Source organism: Saimiri boliviensis, chromosome 7 (genome assembly GCF_048565385.1).
Source record: "Saimiri boliviensis isolate mSaiBol1 chromosome 7, mSaiBol1.pri, whole genome shotgun sequence".
NCBI lineage: Eukaryota > Metazoa > Chordata > Mammalia > Primates > Cebidae > Saimiri > Saimiri boliviensis.
The window spans coordinates 11381684-11409498 of NC_133455.1; the positions used below are offsets into that span (position 1 = coordinate 11381684).

Here is a 27815-nt window from a genome sequence, read left to right on the forward strand (position 1 = left end):
TGGGTTACAGAGTAGACTTTGTCTCTTAAAAGCAAATAAATACTGATGGTCACAGTAGCTCAATCCTGTAATCCCAGCACTTTGGGAGGCTGAGGTGGGCGGATCATGAGGTCAGGAGTTTGAGACCAGCCTGACCAACATGGTAAAACCCTGTCTCTACTAAAATTACAAAAAATTAGCCAGGCGTGGTGGCACGTGCTTGTAATCCTAGCTACTCAGGAGGCTGAGGCAGGAGAATTGCTTGAACCCGGGAGGCGGAGGTTGCAGTGAGCTGAGATCGCGCCACTGCACTCCAGCTTGGTGACAGAGCAAGACTCTGTCTCAAAAAATAATAATAAAAATAAATGAGTACATATATACATATATACATAAAAATAATTGGGGCCAGGCCAGGTATGATAGCTCGTACCTGTAATGCAAGCATTCTTAGAGGCCAAGGTGAGACCATGTCTCTAGAAAAAATAAAAATAAAAAAATTAGCCTGGCGGTGGCCTGTGCTTGTTGTCCCAGCTGGTTAGGAGGACGGGAGGGTTGCTTGAGGCCAGGAGTTTGAAGCTGCAGTCAGCTATCATTAGCACCACTGCACTCCAGCCTGGGTGACACAGTGAGACTCCCTCTCCGAAAGATTAAAATTAAAAAGATGTTTTCCTCAGGAGATGAAAAGTCATCTTTGAAGAAGGTCATTCCTCCCGTGTGAATTAGCTGGTATTGTTTGGCAAAGCTTTTCCTGGTCAATTGGGGCTACCCTTAAACACAGTTCCTCCTAAAGGGGGGAAAAAAACCCCAGTTCCCCCTGAACAGGCAGCACGAGGCTTCACTTCTTTTCCTTTAAATGGTGATTTTCAAAGCCAGGAGTTGGTTAATGGTTTCTTAAATGGTGACAATAGAGTTTTGTCAGGCTTTTTCTATTTTGAGTGTCTTGATGGATCTATGAAAATCCATGAAATGTAGAATAAGAATGGTAACTGAAGAGAGGCCCAGGGCAGCCGCCAGGGAAAGGGGAAAGAGGGGGAGGGGGGAGAGGGAGGGAGGGACGGAGGAGGGAGGGAAAAGCCATGTGTATTGGCATTAAAGTGTCCTCAGAGCCCATCAGACCCCCACAGTGACTGTTAGCAGCTCATTTAAGAGGTGATTGAACTATCTCTTTGGTTTGGTGAGTTTTAACACATCCCAGGGTTGAGGGCCTATACTTTCTAACCCTGTTACCTTTCAGGAATAGGAACTCAAATCAGTCTTTTTACATTTTTTTTTTTTTTTAAAGAGACAAGGTTTTAGCAAAAAAATCCCAAAACTACCTGTTGGATGTCCCTTGTCTTGTTCAGTCACTGGAGTGCAGTGGCGTGATTGTAGCTCACTGCAGCCTCGAACTCCTGGGCTCAAACAATCCTCCCACCTCAGCCTCCCAAGAAACTGTGACTACAGGCATACTACCACACCCAGCTAATTTTTATTTATTTATTTATTTATTTAGGTGGGCACAGGGTCTCACTCTATTGCTCAGGCTGGTCACAAACTCCTGGGCTCAGGTAATCCTCCCACCTTGGCTTCTCGAAGTGCTGGGATAGTAAGTGTTAGCCAGTGCACCTGGCCTAAAATCTCTCTTGAGTGATGATAGCGGCATAGGGAGATGCCCCCGCTTTTGGAGAGGAAAGAACATCCATTCAAAGGAGAAACGTTAGTCTTCTCATCTCCAAGTTTTTCTTCTTTCTTTCTTTCTTTTTTTTTTTTTTTGAGACTGAGTTTTGCTCTTGTTGCCCAGTCTGGAGTGCAATGGCTCACTGCAACCTCCACCTCCCAGGTTCAAGTAATTTTCCTGCCTCAGCTCCCCCAGTAGCTGGGATTACAGGCATGTGCCAGTATGCCCAGCTAATTTTGTATTTTTAGCAGACATAGGGTTTCTCCATGTTGGTCATGCTGGTCTCAAACTCCTGGCCTCAGGTGATCTGCCCATCTCAGCCTCCCAAAGTGCTGGGATTACAGGCATGAGCCACCATGCTCGTGCTCCCTCCCTCCCTCCCTCCCTCCCTTCCTCCCTTCCTTCCCTGTTGCCTGGACTGGAGTGCAATAGAGTGATCTTGGCTCACTGCAACCTCCACCTCCTGGGTTCAAGTGAGTCTTCTCCCTCAGCCTCCTGAGTAATTGGGATTACAGGCACACGCCACCACGCCTGGCTAATTTTTTATATTTTTAGTAGAGATGGGGTTTTACCATATTGGCCAGGCTTGTCTTGAATTCCTGACCTTGTGATCTGCCCGCCTCAGCCTCCAAAAGTACTGGGATTACAGGCGTGAGCCAACATGCCCGGCCAAGTTTTTCTTTACAAAATAAGAGTTTTTTTTTTTTTTTTTTTTAAATAGATGGAGTCTTGCCATGTTGCCCAGGCTGGTCTCAAACTCCTGGGCTCAAGCAATCCTACTGCCTTAGCCTCCCAAAGTCCTGGGATTACAGGCATGAGCCACTGTGCCTGGCTTTTTATTGTTTTTGTTTGTTTTTTTGTTTTGTTTTTTGAGACAGGGTCTCTCTCTGTCCCACAGGCCTGAGTGCAGGCACAGTCTTGGGTCACTGCAGCCTCAACCTACTGGGCTCAAATGATCCTCCTTCCTCAGCCTTCTGAGTAGCTGGGACTGCAGATGTGTGCCACCACACCCAGCTACTTTTTGTGTTTTTTGGAGAGACAGGGTTTCGCCATGTTGCCAGGCTGGTCTCGAATCCCTGAGTTCAAGCAATCTGCCCGCCTCAGTCTCCCAAAGTGCCGGCATTGCAAGCATGAGCCACTGCACCCAGCTATTTTTGTATCTAAACATAGAAAAGGTACAGTAAAAATACTGTATTATAATCTTACGGGACCACAGTCATTGACCAAAACGTTTTCTGCAAGCGCTTGACTGTATATGGTTTTTACTGAGGTAAAAATCTACCTAACCTAAAAATGTTAAAGAGAACAATTCATTGCCATTTAGCACATTCACAATGTTGTACAACCATTGCTTCTATTAGTTGCAAAATATTTTCTTTTCTTTTTTTTTTTTTTTTGAGACGGAGTTTCGCTCTTGTTACCCAGGCTGGAGTGCAATGGCTCGATCTCAGCTCACCGCAACCTCCACCTCCTAGATTCAGGCAATTCTCCTGCCTCAGTCTCCTGAGTAGCTGGGATTACAGGCACGTGCCATCATGCCCAGCTAATTTTTTTGTATTTGTAGTAGAGACGGGGTTTCACCATGTTGACCAGGATGGTCTCGATCTCTTTACCTCGTGATCCACCCGCCTCGGCCTCCCAAAGTGCTGGGATTACAGGCTTGAGCCACCGCGCCTGGCTAGTTGCAAAATATTTTCATCACCCTCAACAGGAAACCGTGTACCCATCAGCTGTCACTCCCTACTCCCCCTCCCTTGGTCCCTGGAAACCACTAATCTGCTGTCTCTATGGATTTGGCTGCTCTGGACTTTTCATATAAATGGCATCATACAATATGTGGACTTTTGTTTCGGGGTGCTCGTGCTCAGCATCATGTTCTCCAGGCTCGTTCCCTTTGGAGCAGGTGTCAATACTTCACTCCTTTTTATGGCTGAATAATAGTTTCATTGTAGGGATAGACTGCATTTTATTTATCCATTCATAAACCAAATGGATATTTGAATTATTTCTACCTTTGGCTATTGTGAATAGAGCTGCTACGAATGATGATCATAATTTTACTTATATTTTGGCCTCTTTACTGTGTTTTTCTTCTTCTTCTTTTTTTTTTTTTTGTGAGATTGAGTTTCACTCTTGTCACCCAGGCTGGAGTACAGTGGTGTGATCTCGGCTCACTGCCTCCTCTGCCTCTGGGTTCAAGCATTACTCCTGCCTCAGTCTCCTGAGTAGCTGAGATTACAGGTGCCCACCACCATGCCCGACTAAGTTTTGTATTTTTAGTACAGATGGGGTTTCGCCATGTTGGCCAGACTGGTCTGAACTCCTGACCTCAGGTGATCTACATTCCTCACCCGCCCAAAGTGCTGGGATTACGGAGCCCAGCCATTTACTGTCTTCTTTATCATCTCATTTTGATTTCCTTTTTTTTTTTTTTGAGATGGAGTCTCACCGTCACCCAGGTTGGGGTGCAGCGGCGTGATCTGGGCTCATTGTAACCTCCACCTCCCGGGTTCAAGTGATTCTTGTGCTTCAGCCTCCTGAGTAACTGGGGTTGCAGGGGCATGCCACCATGCCTGGCTAATTTTTGTATTTTTAGTAGAGACAGGGTTTCACCATGTCAGCCAGGCTGGTCTAGAACTCCTAACCTCAAGTGATCTGCCCGCCTTGGCCTCCCAAGAAGCTGGGATTACAGGCGTGAGCCACCATGCCCAGCCTATCATCTTATTTTGAAGAACCTTTGGATGTGGGCTTTTGTTTGGAGACCAGGGTCCACAGAACGTTAGATCTTATTTCTCCAAGGTCGTTTTTTGGAGGATGATGAGCTAGATAACGGGTTGGGTGCTCTGTTTAGGAAGCAAACCAAAGGGGAGATTTGATCTTCTTACAAAAAATACCATTAAATTACAGAAGCCTTGATAATAGGCCAGAACTAGGCTGGCATTTTACATATGTTTAGCTGCTCATGTTTTCAGGTGGGGGGTGGTTTATAAAGTGAACCCACCTGTGTCGTTCAAATTGCCTTGCTGAGCCTTAGCGTGGATTTTGGTAGGGAAGTGAATAGAGAAGGAAAGTAATTTTCTAAGGTCAGCAGAGGCGTTGGGAATGGGGTGAGTGGTGGAAAAACATGTCTCAGATCAATGCCAGTCATCTGTTAAATTAGTTAATTTTTTAAAATCCTGGCTGGGTGGCACGGTGGCTTATGCCTATAATCCCAGCACTTTGGGAGGCTGAGGCGGGCGGATCATGAGGTCAGGAGTTCAAGACCAGCCTGGGCAACATGGTAAAACCCGGTTTCTACTAAAAATACAAAAATTAGCTGGGCATGGTGGTAGGCGCCTGTAATCCTAGCTACTCGGGAGGCTGAGGCACGAGAATTGTTTGAACCTGGGAGGCGGAGGTGTCAGTGAGGTGAGATCATGCCATTGCACTCCAGACTGGGCAACCAGGGTGAGACTCTGTCTCACCAAAAAAAAGTCCTTTGCACAGTCACACATCTTCCAGTGAATGTAAATATTTATTGGTTGGTTTTTGGTAATGTAAGGAGACATAATTAGGAGAAGAATTCCCACTTAACAGAAAGCTTAGTCTATTGAAAGGACTCATATGATGAATATGTGTGGTTTTTTAAATGCTTGTGGAATGATTCTCCAGGGGAAAAATAAAAAGCAATTAAGTGACATTAGGAATTTCCTTAACAGAAATAACAGCAGCCGTTGGCCTGTCCTACTGTCACTGTTTCAATCACAATTTTATCCAGGTAGCCCTGGAGTCCTATGTTAAGTGATTAGAAAGTTCCTTTTATTTACATTGTGTTAGAAAAATAACTCTCCAGAAGACCTTCTGCTTTTGCTGTTAAGGGGGGCAGGTCTAGTGAAAAGCAGGGACGCATGGTAAAGTAATAGTAAAATAACTGAAGCGCACATTCTCAATTGCTTGTTAGGCATAAATTATTACTTGCATAGGAAGCAACCCTTTGCAGACCTCCTGCTGTTACCCATTTTTTTTTTTTTTTTTTTTTTTTTTTTTTTTTGAGACAGGGTCGTGCTTTGTTGCCCAGACTGGAGTGGAGTGCAGTGGCGGGATCTGGGCTCACTGCAACCTCCGACATGCCTGGCTAATTTTTTTGTTTTTTTTTTGAGATGGAGTCTCACTCTGTCACCCAGGCTGGAATGCAGTGGTACAATCTTGGCTCTCTGCAACCTCCACGTCCTGGGTTCAAGCAGTTCTCTGCCTCAGCCTCCCGAGTAGCTGGGATTACAGGCACCCACCACTACACCTGGTTAATTTTTGTATTTTTAGTAGAGTCAGGGTTTCACCATCTTGGCTGGGCTGGTCTTGAACTCATGACCTCGTGATCCACCCGCTTCGGCCTCCCAAGATGTTGGGATTTCAGGCATGAGCCACCGCGCCCAGCCCATTTTTTGTATTTTTAGTGGGGTGGGGGGGGGTCTCACCATGTTGGCCAGGTTGGTCTGGAACTTCTGACCTCAAGTGATCCGCCTGCCTCGGCCTTCCAAAGGCTGGGATTACAGGCATGAGTTAATTCTGTTCCCTCTTTAGGGTCATGTTTACAAATGGTGTCCACTGGCTCAAGAGGGTACCAGCCAGTCACTGGTCTTCACATAAAAAGGATCCGTTCTGTTTCCCTACCCTGAGCCTCTGGAAAATGATGTTTCTAAGCTTCAGCTGTGGCCTTTGTGAAACGGGCACAAGGAAAGGGGTTTCACGTTGGAGAGCTCCTCCCCCTGGGTAAGCCAGAGTCCAGGGGACAGCTGCTGCCCAGTCTGTGCTCCCCACGGCCATTCCTAGAAGTGGGCATGGAGAGGCTGGTGTCATCGGTCTTCCTGTCTTCCCTCCTTTCACCTTCACACATTGCCTGGCACAACTGAGTCTGGACAAAACCTCTCAGCAGCCAGGGGTCATTTTTGAGTTCTCACTCTCTGATAAGTAGATCAGAAATGTACATGACACCCAGAGAGAACTTAGAGAAGTGGGTGACAATTGTGATGGAGGAGGACTTGGCTCCCATCTGTTTTTGTTTATTTCCACATCACATGGTGAAAGTTCTGGATCCAACTGGCTGGGTGGCATCAGCTTTGGGGAGCGCTGTCTAAGAATATAAGTAAGCCTTGGCCGAGTGGAATTGGGAGAGGGTTAAGTTCTTAGGATCACTCAGACGACAGAGGGAGGGAGGACCACTCAAAATCACAGTGTAAATGCTAAATTTTAATTTGGCAATTCCGTCGGGCAGGGGCTGACATAATTTGTATTTTATATACAGTCCAGCACACTATTAATACAAAACAGATGTTGGATAATTGTGTGCACCAGTTAACTAAAGGAAACTTGATTGAGGGCAACAGAGAAGTAAGAAGCATTTCGCAAGTGTCAAAAGAGGAATCTGTCAAAGGTGACAGGACAGTGGGCTTCCTAGTGTTTGGAGGGAAGCCACTACGTTGTCATGTCCTCACCGTGGCCTCCTGGTTCCACAGTTGGCCCTTGCTAGATCAGATAGCCACCCTTGGGATTGGATTTGAACCTAGAATACAGAATTTATAGCATCTAGTAAGGGACACTTAACTTTCTTTTTTCTTTTCTTTCTTTCCTGTCTCACCCTGTTGCCCAGGCTGCAGTGCAGTGGCACGATCTCAGCTCACTGCCACCTCCGCCTCCCAGGTTCAAGTGATTCTCCTGCCTCAGCCTCATGAGTAGCTGAGATTACAGGTGTGCGCCACCCTGCCCAGCTAATTTTTGTATTTTTAGTAGAGATGGGGTTTCAGCATGTTAGCCAGGATGGTCTCGAACTCCTGACCTCGTGATCAAGTGCTGGGATCACTGGTGTGAGCCACTGTGCCCAGCTGGGACACTTAATTTTCTTCTGCTTCAGCCTGAGTTTGTCACTTGGATGATTACACCGGTCTCATTTGCCATCCTCCTCCCTTGTCCCTGGAATGAGACAGCTGAGTGGCGTGGTTAACAGCTCAGGCTCCAATTGCCTACGGAGTCAGATCCAGGTTCTTTCCCTTCCTCGAGGCAATGCGCCTCAGTCTCCTCATCTGTCGAGTGGGTAGATGATGGTACCCACCTCACCGGGCTATTTAAAGGAGTAAGTGAGATCATGTCTACAGCAGACTTAGCACTAGGCCTGGCCCTCTGAACATGCTTAAGGCTGCTGTTAGTGCCTGGGCCCCTGGAGGGAGGTCTTTCTCTGGATGGTGTTATATAAGAGACTCTGGTCTTGAAAGCCACTTCCTAATATTATTTGGGCTTTCATTTCCTCACCTGTGAAGTGAGGGGGTCGGGTGAGACCCCCTTCTATCTCTGAAATGATCTAAAGGGAGAAAGGGAGTTTGTGTTAGCGCGACTCCTGTCTGCCCTTTTCCTTTCCGTTCTCTGGGCCGTGATCATTGAGAACTGTGTCTTTTTACTTCCTTAAATTCAGAAGTGAGCTTTGAGAGTCCTCAAAGGAAATCAACCTCAGGATAATTCTTTTGCTCCTGATTAGTAATGGGAAAAACCTTTGAGAAAAATGCCTGCTTACAGACATTTCTCTTTCTCTGTTTTGTTTTTTGTTTTGTTTTGTTGTTTTTGAGACAGACTATCACTCAGTCCCTCAGCTGGAGGGCAGTGGCACAATCTCAGCTCACTGCAACCTCTGCCTCCCAGGTTCAAGCGATTCTCCTGCCTCAGCCTCCCAAGTGGCTGGGATTACAGGTGTGCAGCACCACACCCGGCTAATTTTTGTATTTTTAGTAGAAACGGGGTTTTACCATATTGGCCAGGCTGGTCTCAAACTCTTATTATTATTATTATTATTTTTTTTTTTTTGAGACGGAGTTTTCGCTCTTGTTGCCCAGGCTGGAGTGCAATGGCGCGATCTCGGCTCACCGCAACCTCTGCCTCCTGGGTTCAGGCAATTCTCCTGCCTCAGCCTCCTGAGTAGCTGGGATTACAGGCACGTGCCACCATGCCCAGCTAATTTTTTGTATTTTTAGTAGAGACGGGGTTTCACCATGTTGACCAGGATGGTCTCGATCTCTTGACCTCGTGATCCACCCGCCTCGGCCTCCCAAAGTGCTGGGATTACAGGCTTGAGCCACCGCGCCCGGCCAATCTCAAACTCTTTACCTCAGGTGATCCACCCTCTTTGGCATCCCAAAGTGCCGGGATTACAGGTGTGAGCCCCCGTGCCCAGCCAACAAGGTAGCTTTTAAAAAGCTGAGCCCCTTGGGAATGGAGTGATAGGAGTGAAGGGAGGTGCAGGGTGTATTCTTTTGCTTTTTATTTTTGTTGTAACTTTGAGAAAATTCTGAAAAATATGAGGGGAGTGATGGCCAGGTATGGCGGCTCATGCCTATAATCCCAGCATTTTGGGAGGCTGAAGCGGGTGGATCACTTGAGGCCAGGAGTTTCAGATCAGCCTGGCCAAAATGGTGAGACTCTGTCTCTACTAAAAATACAAAAATTAGCTGGGCATGGCAGCACCTCATGTAATCCCAGCTACTCTGGAGGCTGAGGCACACGAATCTATTGAACCCAGGAGGTGGAGGTTGGAGTGAGCCAAGATCGCACCACTGCACTCCAGCCTTGGTGACAGACCAAGACTGTCTCAAAATAAAAGGGGAATGGGCCAGGTTCAGTGGCTCATGCCTGTAATCCCAGCACTTTGGGAGTCCTTATGATCCCAAGGTGGATCATGAGGTCAGGAGTTCAAGACCAGCCTGGTCAAGATGGCGAAATCTCATTTCTACTAAAATACAAAAATTGGCCAGGCATGGTGGTAGGTGCCTGTAATCCCAGCTACTCGGGAGGCTGAGGCAGAAGAATCGCTGGAACCCAGGAGGAGGAGGTCGCAGTGCTGAGATCGCATCGCTGCACTCTAGCCTGGGTGACAGAACAAGACTCCGCCTCAAAAAAAAAATAAAAAAAAAAAAGGGGGGGGGAGTGAGTGAGAAAGGAAACTCAAAACAGATATGTTTCAGCAAGTCAACTCGGATTTTTTTTCTATAGTGGGTGTGTAAATTTCAGACTTTAAAATCTACTCAGTAAAACTGACATCCCTGCTTATTCATTTTTGCTGACTTTGCTAGAAGCTTCCTGAGTTTTGTTTACAAGGTCTCCAGCACACGGCCTGCCTTCTTTGAAAGGCCAGTCCAGGACCAGCCTGCCCATCCCTTCTGTTCTCTCTGGATTTCGTGGCCAGTGGCCTGGATGTGACTAACAGATGGCCATTGGAGAGTTGGTCACCTGATTTCATGGCTTATTCTTGAGAAAGACTGATCTTTTTACAGAAGGTTATGCATCCCTTGGTAAATCCTTCCCCTTGTATAGATGGAGAAATTGAATAGGTACAGGTGTGCACTTTTAGTGTTAACTTGGACAGGTGGATGGTATGTATGCCAAGTCCTTCTTAGCCTGTGTTTAGCTATGGTTTTGATGCTTATTACGGCACTGATCATTCTACCTCATGGTCATGAGCTCTTCTTTCAGAGTATGGGCTGCTGGCTTAAGTGCCCGATATACATTTTTTTTTTTTTTTTTTTTTTTTTTTGAATGAAGATCCGGGTTTCTAGCAACAATTTTCTTCAGGAGTGGGCTGCAGCTGGAGTGAGCACTAGGAACCTTTGCAGTTTAAGAATTCAGAAACCCACACCTTCCCAGCCAGCCTAGGGGGCGGCCAGTCTCCTAGGAGAGCTGGGTTCAGGCCTACAGGGTCCTCCACCTTTCCGAGGTCGACTCAGAAGAGGGTTCCTGTCCAAGGCAGTGGGGTGCCCACCTCGGGGCAGAGTCAGGGCATTCTGACAGACCCTGTCAGGCGGCTCGAATGGGACTCCTGCCTGCAGTACTTGACCTGCAAAGGCGAACCCGAGTGCCTGGCATGCAGCGCCAGGAGGCCGCCCCAGCTCAACCGCCCGCGTCGGGGGAGACTGGGCGTCCAGATCTCATCCAGGGCAGCGGGCCTGCAGGCTCCGGGTCGGGGGCTCCTGGGTTCGTGCGTGTCAGGTCCTGGTCCCGGAGCGAGTGCAAACGCGGGAGCCCGTGTGCCCGCTGCTGGGGACCTGGGGATCCGCTCCTGGCGTCGCGTGCAGGGTCGTCCCCCACGGCCCGGGCGCCCCCGGACTCCCGCGAGACGCCCCACGGGACCACACAAAAGACCCCACCCCAGGCCAGGCGTGCATTTCCTGTTGCAGCGGTGGCGGCGTGCAGCCACCCATGTGCATCCCGCGGCGCGCGGGCCGGGCCGGGCGGGGCGCGGGGCACGCCCCCACGCAACCCCAGTCCCGGTGCTCCGGCCGCGAGGGGCCGCCCTCGGCGGGCCCGCCCCCGTGTCACCGCAGGCCGGGCTCCCTTTGTGTGCGGCCCCAGTGCCGCGGCCGCGCCATTGGCCCGCCCGCCCGGGGGGCCAGCCCCTTCCTGGCTCGCCTTATGCATATGCATGAGCGCCCCGGCCCTCCCTCGCCGGCCCCTCCCCGCCCCCTCCCGCGCGGGCGTGCGAGGCGCGCGGCGCGGCTCCCTCCTCGCGGCAGCGGGAGCCCGAGCCCGAGCCCGAGCCCGAGCCAGGGCGAGCCGAGCCTGCTCCGGGCGGGCGGCGGCGGCGGCGGCGCCGCTCCAGCCATGTCAGCGCGCGCGAGCCTGGGCCCACCATGAGCCATGGCCATGTCCGTGAGCGCCGAGGACGACGACTATGAATCGGAGCCGGACCAGGTCGGCGGCCCGGGGTGGGGCTGAGGGAGGGACCCGCCGCCCGACCTCCCGGCCGCCTGCCTGACGCGCAGAGGGCGGCCGCGACGCCGCCGCCGCCGCGATGAGGAGAAAGTTTTGCCGCCGCCGCCGGCGGGGCGGCCGGGGCCGGGCCCGAGCGGGACGTGGAGGAGCGCGGCAGGCCCGCAGCCGGCCCGGGCAGGGGGCGTGTGCGGCCGGGGGAGCGCGCGGGGCGCCGCCGAGCGCCGCGGGGACAATGTGGGCCGCCGGGCCTCGCCGTCGGGCGGGCCTGCCGGGCGCGGGCCATGGCCCGGGGCAAGTTGCGGGCGGCCGCGGGGCGCGCCGCGTCCTCCCCCGGCGCCCTCGCCCGCGGCCCACGCGCGTGCCGGCCGCCCCGGGCGCACCCGGACCCCGCGGGCGCCGGCGCCTTCTGCTTCTGCTTCTGCGTTGGCAAAGTTGCGCCGGGACCCTCGGCCTCGGGGCTGGAGCGCTCCCGGGGCCCGTGGGCCCGACGGCCCGAGCTTTTGTCTGGGCGCCGCACGCCCGCCGCCCGCCGTGGGCAGACGGAGACAGGAAGGGGTGCGAGCCGCGGGCCGGCGCGGGCCACCCGGAACCCGGGCGAGTCCGCACGGCGGCGGCGGCGGAGGAAGCCGCGACCCCAGATGGCAGGAGTTGGCCTCGGTGGATTCTGAAGGAAAAGCAGCCTCTCTCGGGACCAGGGGGAAAAATCTGTGTGTAAAACAAAGCCCTGGGTGTGTTTATGGCGTGAATTTAGTACGGGAAGGTTCGTGTGTAGGAAGAGGGCAAAGAAAGTTGAGGCTTTACGAAGTATAATTTGCAAAATAATATTCGGAACAGGACACAGGCCAGGTAGACGTATCCGAAAAATTAAGAATGGGATGGGTTGAGTTAGCATGTGGCATTGGACAGACTTGGGTGAACTAAATGCTTATTTATAATCCCGGTGGGATAAAGGTGTTTTGGAATGACCCAGCCAAAATGTGGGAACTTTTCCCCCCATCATTAGGTGCAATTGAGGAAGTGGACTGTAGGCTGTGCTTAAATAGTATCACACGTCGTAGTATTAAGTGGTTTTACGTAACAGACGGTTGATTTGTATTTTCTCAGCTTTGCTGGAGAATTTTCAGGCACGTGTGCTCTTTGCGGTGTTGTGAATCTAACGGATCTTTCGGACTGGATTAACTCAGCGACGATTCAAGTGCTTTTGGCTTGAACTTTTATCAAGTCAGTAGCCCCACGTGTGAACGGCTCTCAGGTCATACTTCAATTCCTGCTTTGAACGTTTTCATTTCAGTTTGGGGTCTACTTAATCCTGCGACAGTTTGCTATTTCTGGGGCATTCGGTCATTCATTCATAGGATGTCGGTATTCAGTGTCAGCTGGGCTTTGATGTCTCCACTCAGCTTTGGTGTTTCAGGATTGGGGTTCCTGTTAGCTGATTTTTGTTTGTTTTTAAATTTGGTCACACCCTATGGCCTGTAGATACAGTTTCTGACACTGCAAGACTTAACTGTGTCTCTGGGCTTAAAAACATGTTTTCGGGTTCTGCCACTCCTGAGAGAGACTTCTGTAAGAGAGGACCTGTAGACCCGGCGCGGTGGCTCACGCCTATAATACCGGCACTGAGGGAAGCCGAGGCAGGCAGATCACCTGAGGTCAGGAGTTCAAGACCAGCCTGGCCAACATGGCGAAAGTCCCGTCTCTACTAAAAATACCAAAATTAGCCAGATGTGGTGGCCAGTGCCTTTAGTCCCAGCTAATAGAGAGGCTGAGGCAGGAGAATTGCTTGAACCCAGGAGGTGGAAGCTGCAGTGATCCGATATCGTGCCATTGCACTCCAGCCTGAGTGACAGGAGTGAGACTGTGTCTTTAAAAAAAAAAAAAAAAAAAAAAAAAAAAGGATCTGTATTCCCTGCAGCCAAATTTTTTTCTTCTTCCTTCTCACATTGGATAGGCCAGTTGTGGCACTTGTGGAGTCCTTAGCAACGACTTGAGGTTGTGTTGTTCACTTTATTATTTTTTTCTCACTTGGTTCATTGAGGGAGGCGACATCTAAGCCAGGGCAATAGGCGGCAGGTTTGTCCCCTAGTCCCAACAGAGAAGGTGTTTGTCAGCTAAGGTACCCTGCACTTGGGGGACACTCCCCTCGCCTCCCTGCATGCTTTACTCGGCAGTTTTCTCAGCCTGGGTCTGAGGAGAGTGGCTCCTTCCAAGGAACTCTAAGCCATTTGCATCTTCCAAAGCAGAACAAGGGTCTCTGGAGTCTCCAGCTTGCAGGCTGCAGACCCAGCTCTTCTCGGAAGTTTCTCTCTACTTCTGCCTCACCCTGCTGAGTGGGTTTGGCACCAAAAGAGAAGGTCCTTCATAAGAAGAGGTTGCCAAGTCCTGGAGTGTGGATGGACGAGTAGACTCGCCCCCTGCTGGATGAAAGGACTCCTCTGAGGGAGGCCCTGGCGGCTCAGAGGTTGCTGCTGCCCAGTCCATCTTTGTAGGTGGTGTAGCCCTCACTCCCACCCCATCAGAGTTTTAGCTGTTCCACCTTCCAAGCCTCCACCTTCCAGCAGCCAAAACTCTGATGCACTTCTCATCCCCACCTGAGACCTGTGTCGTGCTGGGCGAGCCTGTCTGCCTCATGCCTTCCCTCAGCAGTCTGGGTTTCCCCAAGTGTCACAGCCTGTGGGACAGGAGCCGGGGGCGGGCCTCGGGACAATGAGCCATGTTGGCGGGAGACCCCTTCCTCGCTCTTTGCTGGTGTGCACCCTTGGCGGGACCTTCTCCCACAGACTACGTTTGCTTCTCTAGTACAGAATATGTCAGAAAATTCTTCAGCTTGCTTTCCAAGTTGAAGAGGTGCCTCTTAAAGGAGGGCTGTTAGGGAGAAGAATTCTTGTTCCATCTTGTTTTTTGTTTTGAGTCAGGGTCTTGCTCTGTCACCAAGGCTGGAATACAGTGATGTGATTATAACTCACTGCAGTTTTGAATTCCTGGGCTCAAGTGATCCTCCTGCCTCGGCGTCCTGAGTAGCCAGGACTACAGGCATGCATTGCTGCACTCAGCTACTAATTTTTTTATTTTTTATTTATATAGAGAAGGGGTCTTGATATGTTACCCAGGCTAATCTTAAACTCCTGGCCACAAGTAATCCTCCCACCTTGACCTCCCAAAGTGTTGGGATTACAGGCATGAGCCACTAGCCTGGCCAGTTTTTAAATTTTGTTTTTGAGGTGTAGTTTCATTCTTGTTGCCCAGGCTGGAGTGAAATGATGTGATCTTGGCTCACTGCACCTTCTACCTCCCAGGTTCAAGTGATTGATTGATTCTCCTGCCTCAGCCTCCCAAGTAGCTGAGATTACAGACATGTGCCACCACACCTGGCTAATTTTGTATTTTTAGAGACGGAGTTTCTCCATACTGGTCAGGCTGGTCTCCAATTGCTGACCTCAGGTGATCTGCCCACCTTGCCCTCCCTAAGTGCTGGGATGAGCCACCATGCCCAGCCCTTTTTTTTTTTTTTTTTTTTTTTAACCCTTGAAGTAAAAATAGCTTTTATTCTTTTTTTTCTATAAAAATGACTTATAGGGCCGGGTGTGGTGGCTCAAGCCTGTAATCCCAGCACTTTGGGAGGCCGAGGCGGATGGATCACAAGGTCAAGAGATCGAGACCATCCTGGTCAACATGGTGAAACCCCGTCTCTACTAAAAATACAAAACATTAGCTGGGCATGGTGGCGCATGCCTGTAATCCCAGCTACTCAGGAGGTTGAGGCAGGAGAATTGCCTGAACCCAGGAGGCGGAGGTTGCAGTGAGCCGAGATCGCGCCATTGCACTCCAGCCTGGGTAACAAGAGTGAAACTCCGTCTCAAAAAAAAATAAAATAAAATAAAATAAATAAAATAAAAATGACTATAGGCTGGGTGCAGTGGCTCACCACTGTTATCCCAGCACTTCTGGGAGGCTGAGGTAGGTGGATGGCTTGAGCTCAGGTGTTTGGTACCAGCTGGGCAACATGGTGAAATCGCATCTACAAAAAAGTACAAATATTAGCCAGATGTGATGTCACGTACCTGTAGTCCCAGCTACTTGGAGGCTGAGGTGGGAGGGCTGCTTAAGCCCAGGAGTTGGAAGCTGCAATGATGGCCCCACTGCATTCCAGCCTGGGTGACAGAGTGAGAGACCCTTTCTCAAAAAAAAAAAAAAAGAAAAAAAAAATTTATTTTTTTTTTTCAGAGTCTTGCTCTGTCACCTAGGCTGGAGTGCAGTGGCATGATCTTGGCTCACTGCAGCCTCCACCTCCCGGTTTCAAGCAGTTGTCCTGCCTCATTCTCCTGAGTAGCCGGGATTTACAGGTGCATGCCGGTTAATTTTTGTATTTTTAGTAGAGATGGGGTTTCACCATGTTGGTCAGGCTGGTCTCGAACTCCTGACCTCATGATCTGCCTGCCTTGGCCTCCCAAAGTGCTGGGATTACAAGTGTGAGCCACCACACCTGGGTTAAATTTTTTTTTTTTTTTAATAAAAATAAAAATGACTACAAGCTTCTTGGAAAAAAAAATCAGGAAATTATGGAGAAGAAAATCAGAATTTTGTGGTCATAGAACCATTGTTACCCATTATAGCTTTTTTATATTTTATTTTACTTTAAGTTCTGGGATATGCAGAATGTGCAGGTTTGTTACATAGGTACACATGTGCCATGGTGGTTTGCTGCACCTGTCAACCCATCATCTAGGTTTTAAGCCCCACATGCATTAGGTATTTGTTGTAATGCTTTTTTTTCTTCTTCTTCTTCTGAGACAGAGTCTCGCTCTGTCACCCAGGCTAGAGCAACCTCCACCTTCTGGGTTCAAGTGATTCTCTTGCCTCAGCCTCCCAGGTAGCTGGGACTACAGGCACACACCACACCTGGCTAATTTTTGTATTTTTAGTAGAGACGGGGTTTCACCATATTGGTCAGGCTGGTCTCGAACTCCTGACCTCATGATCCGCCTGCTTCGGCCTACCAAAGTGCTGGGATTACAGGTGTGAGCCACCACTTCTGGCTTTTTTCTTTTTTTTTGGACAGTGTCTTACTTTGTTGCCCAGGCTGGAGTGCAGTGGTGTTATCACACCTGGCTAATTTTTGTGTTTTTTGTAGAGCTGGGGCTTCCCTGTGTTGCCCAGGCTGGTCTTGAACTCCTGGGATCAGTCTGCCCGCCTAAGCCTCCCAAAGTGCTAAGATTATAGGTGTGAGCCACTACACCCAGCCTATAGCTTCTTAAAGAGTTAAATTTTAAGACATGGGTCTCTGAGCCTTTTTGAAAATGTATGCAAAAATTTTGTTACTTTGTGCCTATATACATTTTTGGAGGAAGAGGTGTTTAGCTTTTCTCAGATTCTTCAGAGGTCTTCCCATCGCCTGGGCTTTCTGGTAGCTTTGTGTTTTTATTCTCTTGCTCCTTACTCTGTATATATTAAAAAACCCAGAGCCCTCCCTAGAGTTTCCAGGTGCGTGTTAAGGGACCTGCAACAGTGGTAAAATCCAGCTTTTCCTGGGCTGTCCATTACGTTTGCAGATTTGCAGACAGGCATAGTATTGAGATAAATACGGCTGTGTGGTACGATACAGTACAACATTAGCATGCACAAAGAAATTCGGAGGACCTGCGGCCTTCCCTTGTGGGCCTGTCAGTGTAATGTTATTTGGGTTACTTTGACAGAAAACTTGGGACTGTCTTTATTGTAAAAACATATAGCTACGTTTTACTGTTTTTCTCACTTCTCTCGGCAGTTGAAACTCCTAACTGCTCCCTTCTTGAAACTTCCTTTGCTCTTGTGATGCCACCGCCTCCTGCTGTTTTTCTGGCCCTTCTGGCCATTTCTCAGCAGGTTGCTTTTCCTTGCTTGCACCTGAATGTTTTCAGTCTTGAAGGGACTGTTGAAGATTCTCTTTTCACTCTGCCATTCGCCCTGGACATCCTCAAGGTCTTAACTGATTTGAGCACCTATGTAGTGTTGGTTTCCAGGTGTATACCTTAGCTCTGGTCCCACTTGCTTGCTGGATGACACCTTCCTTGGATGTCCCATGGGTCTCTTAGATTCCGCATGTCCACAGCAGTCCTTGTTTCTTGCCCTCTCCCGAGTCCCCTTGTTCTCCTGTTGCTCAAGCTGGAAGCTTCAGAGCCCTCCAGAAGCCTTCTGTTTGTGTGCCCCACATTCAGCCAATCACCAGGTCTTCGAAAACTGGGTCCATTTTGAAAGCATCTCCTGAATCATCCCCTCCTCTTCATTCCTTCCATTGCTTCCGCTTCTGCCTTCATCATCTTCAACTGATCTTGTCTTTTGTCTTGCCCACTGCCCCAAAAATATCCACTCCCCTCACCGTTGCCAGAATACAGTCATGACGTGAAGGCTTTAACTTACTCTGATGGGTCCAGTTCCCTACTGTGGCAGACAAGGCCCTCCAGGATGAGGCTTCAGCCACTTCAGAGCTGTTTTCCAGTAGCTGTGTCAAGCTATTTGCAGTTCCTTGACTGTGTCATGCAGTTTCACATCTCTCTCTTGTTCTTCCTTCTGCCTAGAATCTCTCTCTTGTTCTTCCTTCTGCCTAGAATATCTACTCCATAACCCCACTCCCACCACTGGCATGCAGGGTCCTGTTCTCCCTCTAAGACCCACCTTAGTCATCACCTCCTATGTTCTGGAATGCTTTTCCAGCCTCCCTTGCCCATGACATGAGGCATCTCTTCTGGGTCAGAATGCCAGGGTCCAGGCTTTAGAGCCACTGCCTGGGTCTGTATCTAGCTTTCTCAATCATTGGTAGTATGACATCGGGCGGATGACTTAACTGTACCATGCCTCAGTTTCCTCACTTGTAGATGGAGATAATAGTAATTCCTTCCTCACAGATTATTGATACGGAATGTGGTGGCTCACACCGGTAATCCTAAAGCTTTGGGAGGTTGAGGTGGGAGGATTGCTTGAGGCCAGGAGTGCAAGACCAGCCTCGGCTACACAGCAAGACCCCAGTTCTACCAGCAAAAAAAAAAAGAAAAAAAAGATTGATACAAATATTGATGACTGATTAGCACTTCAGTAAATGTTACCTTTTGGCCAGGCATGGTAGCTTACACCTATAGTCCTAGCACTTTGGGAGACCAAGTCAGTCAGGTCACTTGAGCCCAGAAGATCAAGACCAGCCTATGTGACATAGTGGGACCCTATCTCTTAAAAAAAAAAAAAGCTGGGTGTCATGGCACATGCCTGTATCTCAGCTACTAAGGAGGCTAAGGTGGGAGGATCACCGGAGCCCTGGGAAGTCAAGGCTTCGGTTGGCTGAGATCACGTCACTGCACTCCAGGTTGGGTGACAGAGTGAGACCTTGTCTCAAAAACAGCAAAAACAGCTCTGCCACCTAGGCTGAAGTGCAGTGGCATGATCTTGGCTTAGTAGAATCTCCACCTCCCAGGTTCAAGCAATTCTCCGCCCTCAACCTAGATGTTAATTTCCACTGTCATCATCATGATGGTGCATTGCATTTATATGGTTGCATGTCTTTCTCCCTCCAGACTGAAATGCCTTTCAGTCTAGGGAACACATTTTACTCATTTCTGTAGTCCCAGCACTTAGCATCAAATCAGATACATAATTCACAGCCAGGAAACACTTGGGTGGGTGGATGTGTGAATTAGAGGGTTAATGAATGAGTCTCCAGTGCAAATTTCATACTCTGTTAGCTAGTGATATAAGCATCTTTTCATGTGCTTAGTGGCCATTCGTGGTTCTTTTTTGGAGAAATAGCTATTTAAATCATTTGTCCATTTAAAAATTAACATATTCATCTCTTTATTATTGAGTTGTCAGAGTTCTTTGCATATTTTGAGTACTAACTGCTTGTTAGATACATGATTTGTAAGTATTTTCTCCCCTTCTATGGGCTTTTGCACATGATAGTGTCCTTCAAAGCACAAAAGTTTTTAATTTTGATGAAGTCTAATTTATCATTTTTTTTTTGACACCTGTTGTTTTGGTATCATATCTGAGAAACCCTTGCCTAATTCAAAGTCATGAAGATTTACACTGTGTTTTCTTCTAAGAGGTTTATGATTTTAGCTCTGTTTAGGTCTTTGTTCCATTTTTGAGATAATTTGTATATGTGTGTGAGGTAGGGGCCCATCTTTGTTCTTTTTCATGTGGATAGCTATTTGTGCCAACACCATATGTTGAAATGACCATTCTTTCCCCTACTGAATTGCCTTGGCATTTTTGTTAAAAGTCATTTGGTCAAAAATACTTATTTCTGGACTTTCACTTCTGTTCTGTTGATCTGTAGTTCTGTCTTTATGCCACTACCACACTGTCTTGTTTACTGTAGCTTTGTAGTGAGTTTTGAAATTAGAAAGTGTGCATCTTTTTTTTTTAATTTTTAAATTTTTTTTTAAGATGGGGTTTTGCTCTTGTTGTCCAGGCTGGAGTGCAATGGCACAATCTTGGCTTACTGCAACCTCCACCTCCTAAGTTCAAGTGATTCTCTTGCTTCAGCCTCCCAGGTAGCTGAGATTACAGGCATGTGCCACCATGCCCGGCTAATTTTGTTTTTTTGTTTTTGTTTTTTTTTTGAGACAGAATTTTGCCCTTGTTACTCAAGCTGGAGTGCAATGGCGCGATCTCAGCTCACCGCAACCTCCGCCTCCTGGGTTCAAGCAATTCTCCTGCCTCAGCCTCCCGAGTAGCTGGGACTACAGGCGTGCGCCACCGTGCCCAGCTAATTTTTGTATTTTTAGTAGAGACAGGGTTTCACCATGTTGACCAAAATGGTCTCAATCTCTTGACCTCGTGATCCACCCGCCTTGGCCTCCCAAAGTGCTGGGATTACAGGCTTGAGCCACCGCGCCCAGCCTTAATTTTGTATTTTTAATAGAGATGGGATCTCACCATGTTGGTCAAGGCTGGTCTTAAACTCCTGACGTTAGGTAATCCACGTGCCGTGCCCTACCAAAATGCTGGGATTACAGGCGTGAGCCACTGCACCTGCTTCCCTCCCCCACCTTTTTAAAGATAATTTTGGCCATTCTGGGTCTCTCATATTTTAGGCCAGTGTGTCAACTTGTACAGAAAAGCCAGTTGGGTTTTTGTTTTGTTTTTATTTTTTTATTCTTGTTCTGTTATTGAGACAGGTTCTCACTCTGTCACCCAGGCTGGATACAGTGGCTTGATCTCAGCTCACTGCAACCTCTGCTTCCCAGGCTCAAATGATTCTCCAGCTTCAGCCTCCTGAGTAGGTGGAACTACCGGAATGTGATGGCATGCTGGGCTAGTCTTTTTATTTTTTTAAAGCCTTGCTTTGTTGGCCAGGCTGGCATCAAACTCCTGGGCTCAAGGAATCCACCTGCCTTGGCCTCCCAAAGTGCTGAGATTACAGGTATGAGCTGCTGTACCTGGCCCCAGTTGGGATTTTGCTTGGGGTTCCATTGAGCCTATGGATCACGTTGGGGAGTATAACCAATCTTAACAATGTTATATCTTCCAATTCATAAACACGGGATGTCTTTTTTTTTCATTTAGGGAAATCCAAGTAATTTAAATCACTATAATTTAGTGATGAGGGATTGAGGGGGTTCTGCCCATGCATTTTCTGTAGGGGAGTATGTGGTAGACCAGAGAAACTCAGTAACTATTGGTGGGATGAATGAATAAATCTTGATAGTATTCACTTTAAAGATGATGCCCTTGACTTGCTGATGGAGAATAGGTGTTGGAATAGTAAGGGGTGTGTGTGTGTGTGTGTGTGTGTGAGAGTGTGAGTGTGCGCACGCGCGTTTGTGTTCCAGATTTTCCTAACCTTTCATAGTGAGCTGAGGATATGGTTCCTGGGCTGATAAAATCAACAAGTGGCCTTGGTGTTAGGGATGCTGGTTTGTAAAATGACTGTCTGGGATGCCATCACTTCCTTTGCTGGGATAGGGGTAGGACAGTGTGTGGAAGATAGAATTGGTGTTTCAGGCTAGGCACAGTGACTCATGCCTGTAATCCCAGTACTTTGGAAGGCTGAGATGGGCAGATCATTTGAGGCCAAGAGTTTGAGACCAGCCTGGCCAACATGATGAAACTTCATCTTTACAAAAAGCATAAAAAGTAGCCAGGTATGCTGGCTATTTAGGAAGTTGAGGCACAAGAATTTCTTGAACCCGGGAGGCAGAGGTTACAGTGAGCCAAGATCACACCACTGCACCCCAGCCTGGGTGACACAGACTCTGTCTCAAAAAAAAAAAAAAAAAAAAAAAGAATTGGTTTTTGAAACTTTTGAAACTTGGGGTAGCACCCAAAAGATACCAGGACAGAGGAAGCTGTGTGCTGAAAGGAGAGAGCTGTGGTTGACTCACCTTCCTTTTTATTCCGTTTGTCCCCTTTTGTGTCACTGTTTTCTGTATTCTGCCATCACGTTTCCTGGTTGGGTCTTCAGAGTCCCGGTTGGACTTTTTAATGGAGGCCTCTGAGGTCTGTCTCACCTGTGCGTTTTTCAGTGGGCTTCATTAGGGTCCTGCGTTGCCCCATCGCTGAGCCAACTCTTGTTGAGCCAGCCGGGGGCCACTGCTGAAAGCAGAAGTCTCCCTGGCCTGATTTGGCAGCAGCTAGACACGGTCACATCGAGGTCTTGTGCGTGCTCTGTGATTTTCCTAGATGTCTCAGCCACCATTGAGGTCCAGGCAAGTTGTTTTCCACAAGTTGGATGAGAAGGTGCTTTGTAAGGTGCGGGCAAATGGGCTTGTTTTGCAGTGACATATGAACTTCGAGACTCAGACTGGATTGGCCCAACGTTTTTACTTGCCCAGACACTGTCCTCGGGGCAGGGAGGCTAGAGGCACTCAGTGGCTGTTGATACCTGGCGTTCCTTTGAAATCCTGGAATTTTTTCAGTTTTTCACCAGAGAAGCTCGTCTTTAGAGTCTTCTGCTCCAGGGGTCTGGTTTTGTCCTGGGAGGTGGCCTATATGCTGGCCACTTCACACTTGACTAAGCCTCAGATGCTGGGCAGTGTTGCCTGTGTTCCAGGTATTTGAGGAGTGAGCTGGTAACAGGACACCTGTCCTTCAGAGGGGTAGAATCAAAAAGTGCTGTCGTGGGCTGTGACAACAGGGAGAAATCTTTTTGGATTTCTGCTTCTCTGGACCTGTTGTTGGCAGCCTTCACACTAAGGCATTGTGGCCATAGCTGGGAAGCCCTTCTGGGAGCATGTGGCCATCCCAATGGGTCTGTGGGCCCCTTGCTGCATGTTGCACATGCATTTGCTGTGGTTTATCGTGTTCAGAGCACATTTTTTTTTTTTTTTTTTTTTTTGAGACAGAGTTTCACTCTTGTTACCCAGGCTGGAGTGCAATGGCGTGATCTTGGCTCACTGCAACCTCCGCCTCTTGGGTTCAGGCAATTCTCCTGCCTCAGCCTCCTGAGTAGCTGGGATTACAGACACGCGCCACCTTGCCCAGCTAATTTTTTTGTATTTTTAGTAGAGACAGGGTTTCACCATGTTGACCAGGATGGTCTCGATCTCTTGACCTCGTGATCCACCCGCCTCAGCCTCCCAAAGTGCTGGGATTACAGGCTTGAGCCACTGCACCTGGCCTCAGAGCACAACTCTAGAGTCCACACATCCATGCTGGTTCCAGGACCACAGGCAGATTGCTGGCTTCAGTTTCCCCATCTGAAACATGGGGGCATGAAGGCATCCTCCACAGGGCTGTTAACTTTCCAGTTAGGTAATATGATCGGTAAAGTGGTGGCCACGGTGCCCGCAGATGGGGTGCTCTGGTAATCCCCACCTTCACGTGTCATGGCTATCATCTCGGCCGTCAGCTCTACCTCACTTCGCCTCGTCTGCTCTCAGTTGGCTGCTCAGCTTCAGGTTCACAGTCCCTCGTGTGCTGTTCTCAAATACAGAACGCTCTGAAAATTGATCTTGTTTTATTTCCATATGGGTGGTCAGACCTGACCTGGATGGACGTGTGCAGCTCATGGCAGACCTGACCCCCAAAGGTGCTAATCATAGTTGGACTATGCGAGTACGTTGGGGGCATCCGGCCCTATTTGTAAGGATGGGTTCTTCCCCTCCCTTCCCCTCCCCTCCCCGTTTTGTTTTGTTTTTTTGAGATGGAGTCTTGCTCTGCCTCCTAGGCTGGAGTACAGTGGATGATCAGAGCTCACTGCAACCTCAAACTCCTGGGCTCAAGCAATCCTCCCACCTCAGCCTCCCAAGTAACTGGGTCTACAGGTGCTCACCACCATGCCCAGCTAATTAAAAAAATTTTTTTTTGGTTTCACTATGTTGGCCAGGCTGGTGTTGAACTCCTGACCTCAAATGATCCTCCCACCTCAGCCTCCCAATGTGCTGGGCTTATAGGCCTGAGCCACCGTGCCTGGCCCTCTCTGCTGCTTTGGGCAGTCCCTTTCCCCAGGTGGCTGGTGGCGGCCAGCTTGCCTGTGGGCGACCCTGCAGTCCAGGGCTTGCCCCCCCTGTGACCAGGCCTCTGGTTGGGCTGCCCCAGAGCAGAGGGCAGGCATGACTGAGGGTCCTGAGCAGCTAGGAGAGAACAGGGGGAGGTGAGGGTGGTAGAATCGGGGAGTGCCTCCCTTTCCTCTTGGGGTTCACAGCAGGTTGAGCAGGATGGAGGCCCAGAGCCCCAGTGCTTCCTGAGGGGCCACTCAGGCTGATGGGGGCCTCATAGCTTCTTGAACGCTGCAAGAAGGTGAATCGGAGGGAGGGATTTGCTTAGGTGTTTACAGCAAAGGGGGTGACATGCGAGGCTGTGGGCTTTCTACAAGGACCGAGACACTGGAGAAGAAAGTTATGATGGGAGGCTGTATTGGAGAAGAAAGGGAAGCTGTTTTTCTTCCTATGCAGTTGGAAGTTTCTTGGAAGCCCCTAGGGTGCTCAGGGGAGTTGTGTGTGTTGTGGGAGGGGGTGTCCCTGTGACAAGGACCTTCTTCTCCATTGGAGTGAATGAATAGTAACAGCTCTTTTGGACCCGTAAGCTCCTGAAAGGATGGGGTTTTGTTTGGGGATTCAAGTATGACAAACCACTGAAATGAAAAGGGTGGGACTCTGGAGCAAAGGGTGTTCAGTTAGCTGAAAGGGGCTTTAGGTGTTAGATGCCGGTTAGGTCAGGTGGTTTCCAGGGTGGCCATGTGTCTCCCTGACAGGGACTTTACCATTTCTCAGCCAACTCGGGCTCTCCAGAAAGATGCCACAGACAAAAGCTCTCCCATCCTGGTCCTTCCCACCGCAGGTCCCAAGTAGACAGGGGACGTCTGTGGACAAGTGTCCTCGGCAGCTAGCATAGGGCGCCCCCTCCCCCACCCCACCCCGTGCATCCTGGGTCTGCAGGAGACTCTGGGTCTGGGAACCAGAGGGCAGAGGCTGCTGCCCTGTTCCTAGCTTAGCTACTAGCCCAGCCGTCTGTCCACCTACTGTCTCTATTCTCTGAGTCCCAGGGAAGGGAGCATTTGGAGCCCATCTAGGGAAGGTCTGAGTCATCAGGGACCTAAGGTTCCTATCCCACCCTCATGGGGGCTCTGGTTTGTTGAGTGCATTCTGCATGCCGAGCTGGGGTGCAATGGTGGACAAGACACGTGTGGCGAGTGCCCTCTTGTGCCCCATCCCAAAGGGAAGGACAGCATAGGAACAGATGATTGCCATTGTGAACACCCTTACAATCGCTGGGAGGGGCCCTGAACCCCTGGGTGGGCAGGAGGAGCTTCCAGAAGAAAGCAGCCTGTAAACTGGCCAGGTGGGATGAGTGGGTGTCAGCCAAGTGGCCTACGGGGGGTGGGGTTGGCCTTCCGGGCTGGGGGAACAGAGACCGACTGTGTGGCCCTTGCAGTCTTTTCTGGGGAGCAGACGGAGATGGGAAAGGTGGGCAGGGTCCGAGGCTGTGCATGCGGGGCCGCGGAAGGAAGGTCTCGAGCGGGGTGCTGCGGCAGAAGCTTGCGCCCTCTGTAGTCCTCTGCTAGTGCTGCTGTAACGGGTGGCTTAAAACAATTCTGGAGGCCAAGAGTCTGAAGTCAAGGTGTGGGCTGGCGGGCCGGGCTGGCGCTGCGGGCTCTAGGGGAGGGTCCTTTCCCACGCCTCCAGCTCCTGGTGTGTGCCACCATCCTTGGCACTTCTTGGCTTGTAGACAGGGCTGTGGTCTGTGGAAGGCCTGTGTCTTCACGCACGTTTCCCCCATGCGTGTCCGTCTTTGTGTCTAAATGCCCCCCTTTCTTAAGGACACCAGTTATTCTGACTAGAGTTCACCTGAAAGACCTCGTTTAACCTGAGGGACGACCTCTGCAAAGCCCCATCTCCAAATCTCGTCACACTCTGAGGCATGGGGTTTAGGGCCCTTATCGTGTTTTTCTGGGGTACACAGTTTGCTCCCTAACACCCTTTACGAGGGTCTGGCCTCCCCATCTGACCAGCCCTGTCTTCCCTGCAGAACCGGGCAGTGGGTCGGCCCAAGGGGAAGCTGGGCCCGGCCTCCGCAGTGAAGTTGGCCGCCAACCGGACAACTGCAGGAGCTCGGCGACGCCGGACGCGATGCCGCAAGTGCGAGGCCTGCCTGCGGACCGAGTGCGGAGAGTGCCACTTCTGCAAGGACATGAAGAAGTTCGGGGGCCCCGGGCGCATGAAGCAGAGCTGCATCATGCGGCAGTGCATCGCGGTGAGTGCAGCCCCGCCCAGCCCTGCGCTGTGTCCCGGCCCCTGGGTGCCGGCCTGCGTGTCTGACCGCTGCTTGCTCTGGCCGCCGCTCTGCACAGAGAAACCCCGGGGCTTGGACGCCCTGAGAGCTGTACGGGAAGGCGCCGGCCACTTCAGAGGCTCAGGCGTCCTGCTCCTTCCCTCCCAGGGTGTCCAGGTACTTTGAAGTTGCCGCCATTAAAGATGACAGGCAGCCTGTCCTGTCTGCGACCCTGTGGCCAACATGACGGTCCAGTTGATGACGGTTCTGGGCCCACCCTTCCTTCCGGTCCTGCCTTCAGAGTCATAAGTCTGGGTGAAAGGTCAGCGCCACACCTCACGGGGCTGCCCCCAGCAAGGAGTGATTTATGATGCTGAGGAGCCGCACCCGGGAGAGCCTGGCCTGCCCTGCCCCTCCGCACCGCCTGGCCTCAGCTCCGGCAGTGGCCGCGTGCCGCTGGTCTCCCCCCAGACAGGGCAGCAGACGTGGAATGACTTCCGAAACGGGATGAGGTCGCAGAGTTTGTCCTTGAAGCCCCCTGTACACACACCCACATGCTCTGCCTTCCCCAGGGTGCTGCTAGGGGCGGGGTGGCAGTACTCCCTGTGGAGGAGGCATCTCCCAGTCCCCGTGGAAAAAGCAGGCTCAGCTGGAGGGACAGGATTCCTCGGTCCTGGTGCACTCATCTACAGGCCCAGCCTGGCATAGGGTGAGCCTTTCCTCTTTGGCTGCCAATGCCCCTCTAGGCCCAGATACCTCACCTCTCTCCTTCCACACATACTTCTTGTGTTTTGGTTTTTCAGATTGTGGTCAAAAAAGACATTAATCATTTTCAAGTATGCGGTACAGCAGTATTAGTATATGCACATTTTGGGGAAGTTGATCCCTAGAACTTTTTCATTTTGACAAATGGAAACTGTACCCATTGAAGCGCTGCCCCTGTTTCCCTTCCCTCAGTCCAGGCAGCCACCATTCCACTTTCAGTTTCTAAGAGCTAGACTTCTCTGGGGGCCTCATAGAAGTGGAATCATGCAGTAATTGGCTTTCTGTGAGTGGATTGCCTTGTTTATAGCCCTGAGCAGAATGTCCTCAGCGTTCATCCATTTTGAAGCATATGACAATTTCCTTTTTTTTTTAATGGCCAACTAATAGTCTACTGTGTGTTTATACCAAATTTTTTTTTCCGAGACAGAGTCTTGCTCTGTCACGCTGGAGTACAGCGGTGTGATCTTGGCTCACTACAACTTCCACCTCCCGTGTTCAAGTGATTCTCCTGCCTCAGCCTCCCAAGTAGCTGCGATTACAGGCGCCCACCACCACACCCAGCTAATTTTTGTGTTTTTAGTACAGACGGGGTTTCACCGTCTTGGCCAGGCTGGTCTTGAACTCCTGACCCCAAGTGATCCGGCCACCTCGGCCTCCCAAGAGTGCTGTGCTTACAGGCATGAGCCACCACGCCTGGCCCAGATTTTCTTTATCCATTCATCTGTTGTTACTCATTCAGGTTGCTTTCACCTCTTGCCTATTGTGAATAGTGCTGCAGTGAACGTACCTCTTTGAGATGGTGTTTTGAATTATTTTGGATATACAACTGACCCTTGAACAACACAAGAGTTGGGGTACCAGCTGACCCCTGTGCAGTTGAAAATCTGCAGGTAACTTTCAACTCCCCTAAAATTTAGCTGCTCTTAGCCTATTGTTGACCAGAAGCCTTACCAGTAACAAGAACAGTCCATTAACACATGTTTCATATGTGATATGAATTATAATA

At 49.9% G+C, this 27815-nt stretch overlaps 1 protein-coding gene across 11 annotated transcripts in view; it reads left to right on the forward strand.

The window, feature by feature from the left end:
• Positions 1-27815, forward strand: part of KDM2B (lysine demethylase 2B) — a 173581-nt gene that overhangs the window by 118504 nt on the left and 27262 nt on the right. For 10 of the 11 annotated variants that reach the window (XM_074402144.1, XM_074402145.1, XM_003932165.4 and 7 more), the window contains one exon: positions 25802-26026. In XM_074402144.1, the coding sequence (XP_074258245.1) occupies positions 25802-26026 (225 nt within the window). Of the gene's footprint in view, positions 1-11118; positions 11342-25801; positions 26027-27815 lie in introns of those variants that run through there. The other variant, XM_074402143.1, reaches the window with a different exon arrangement.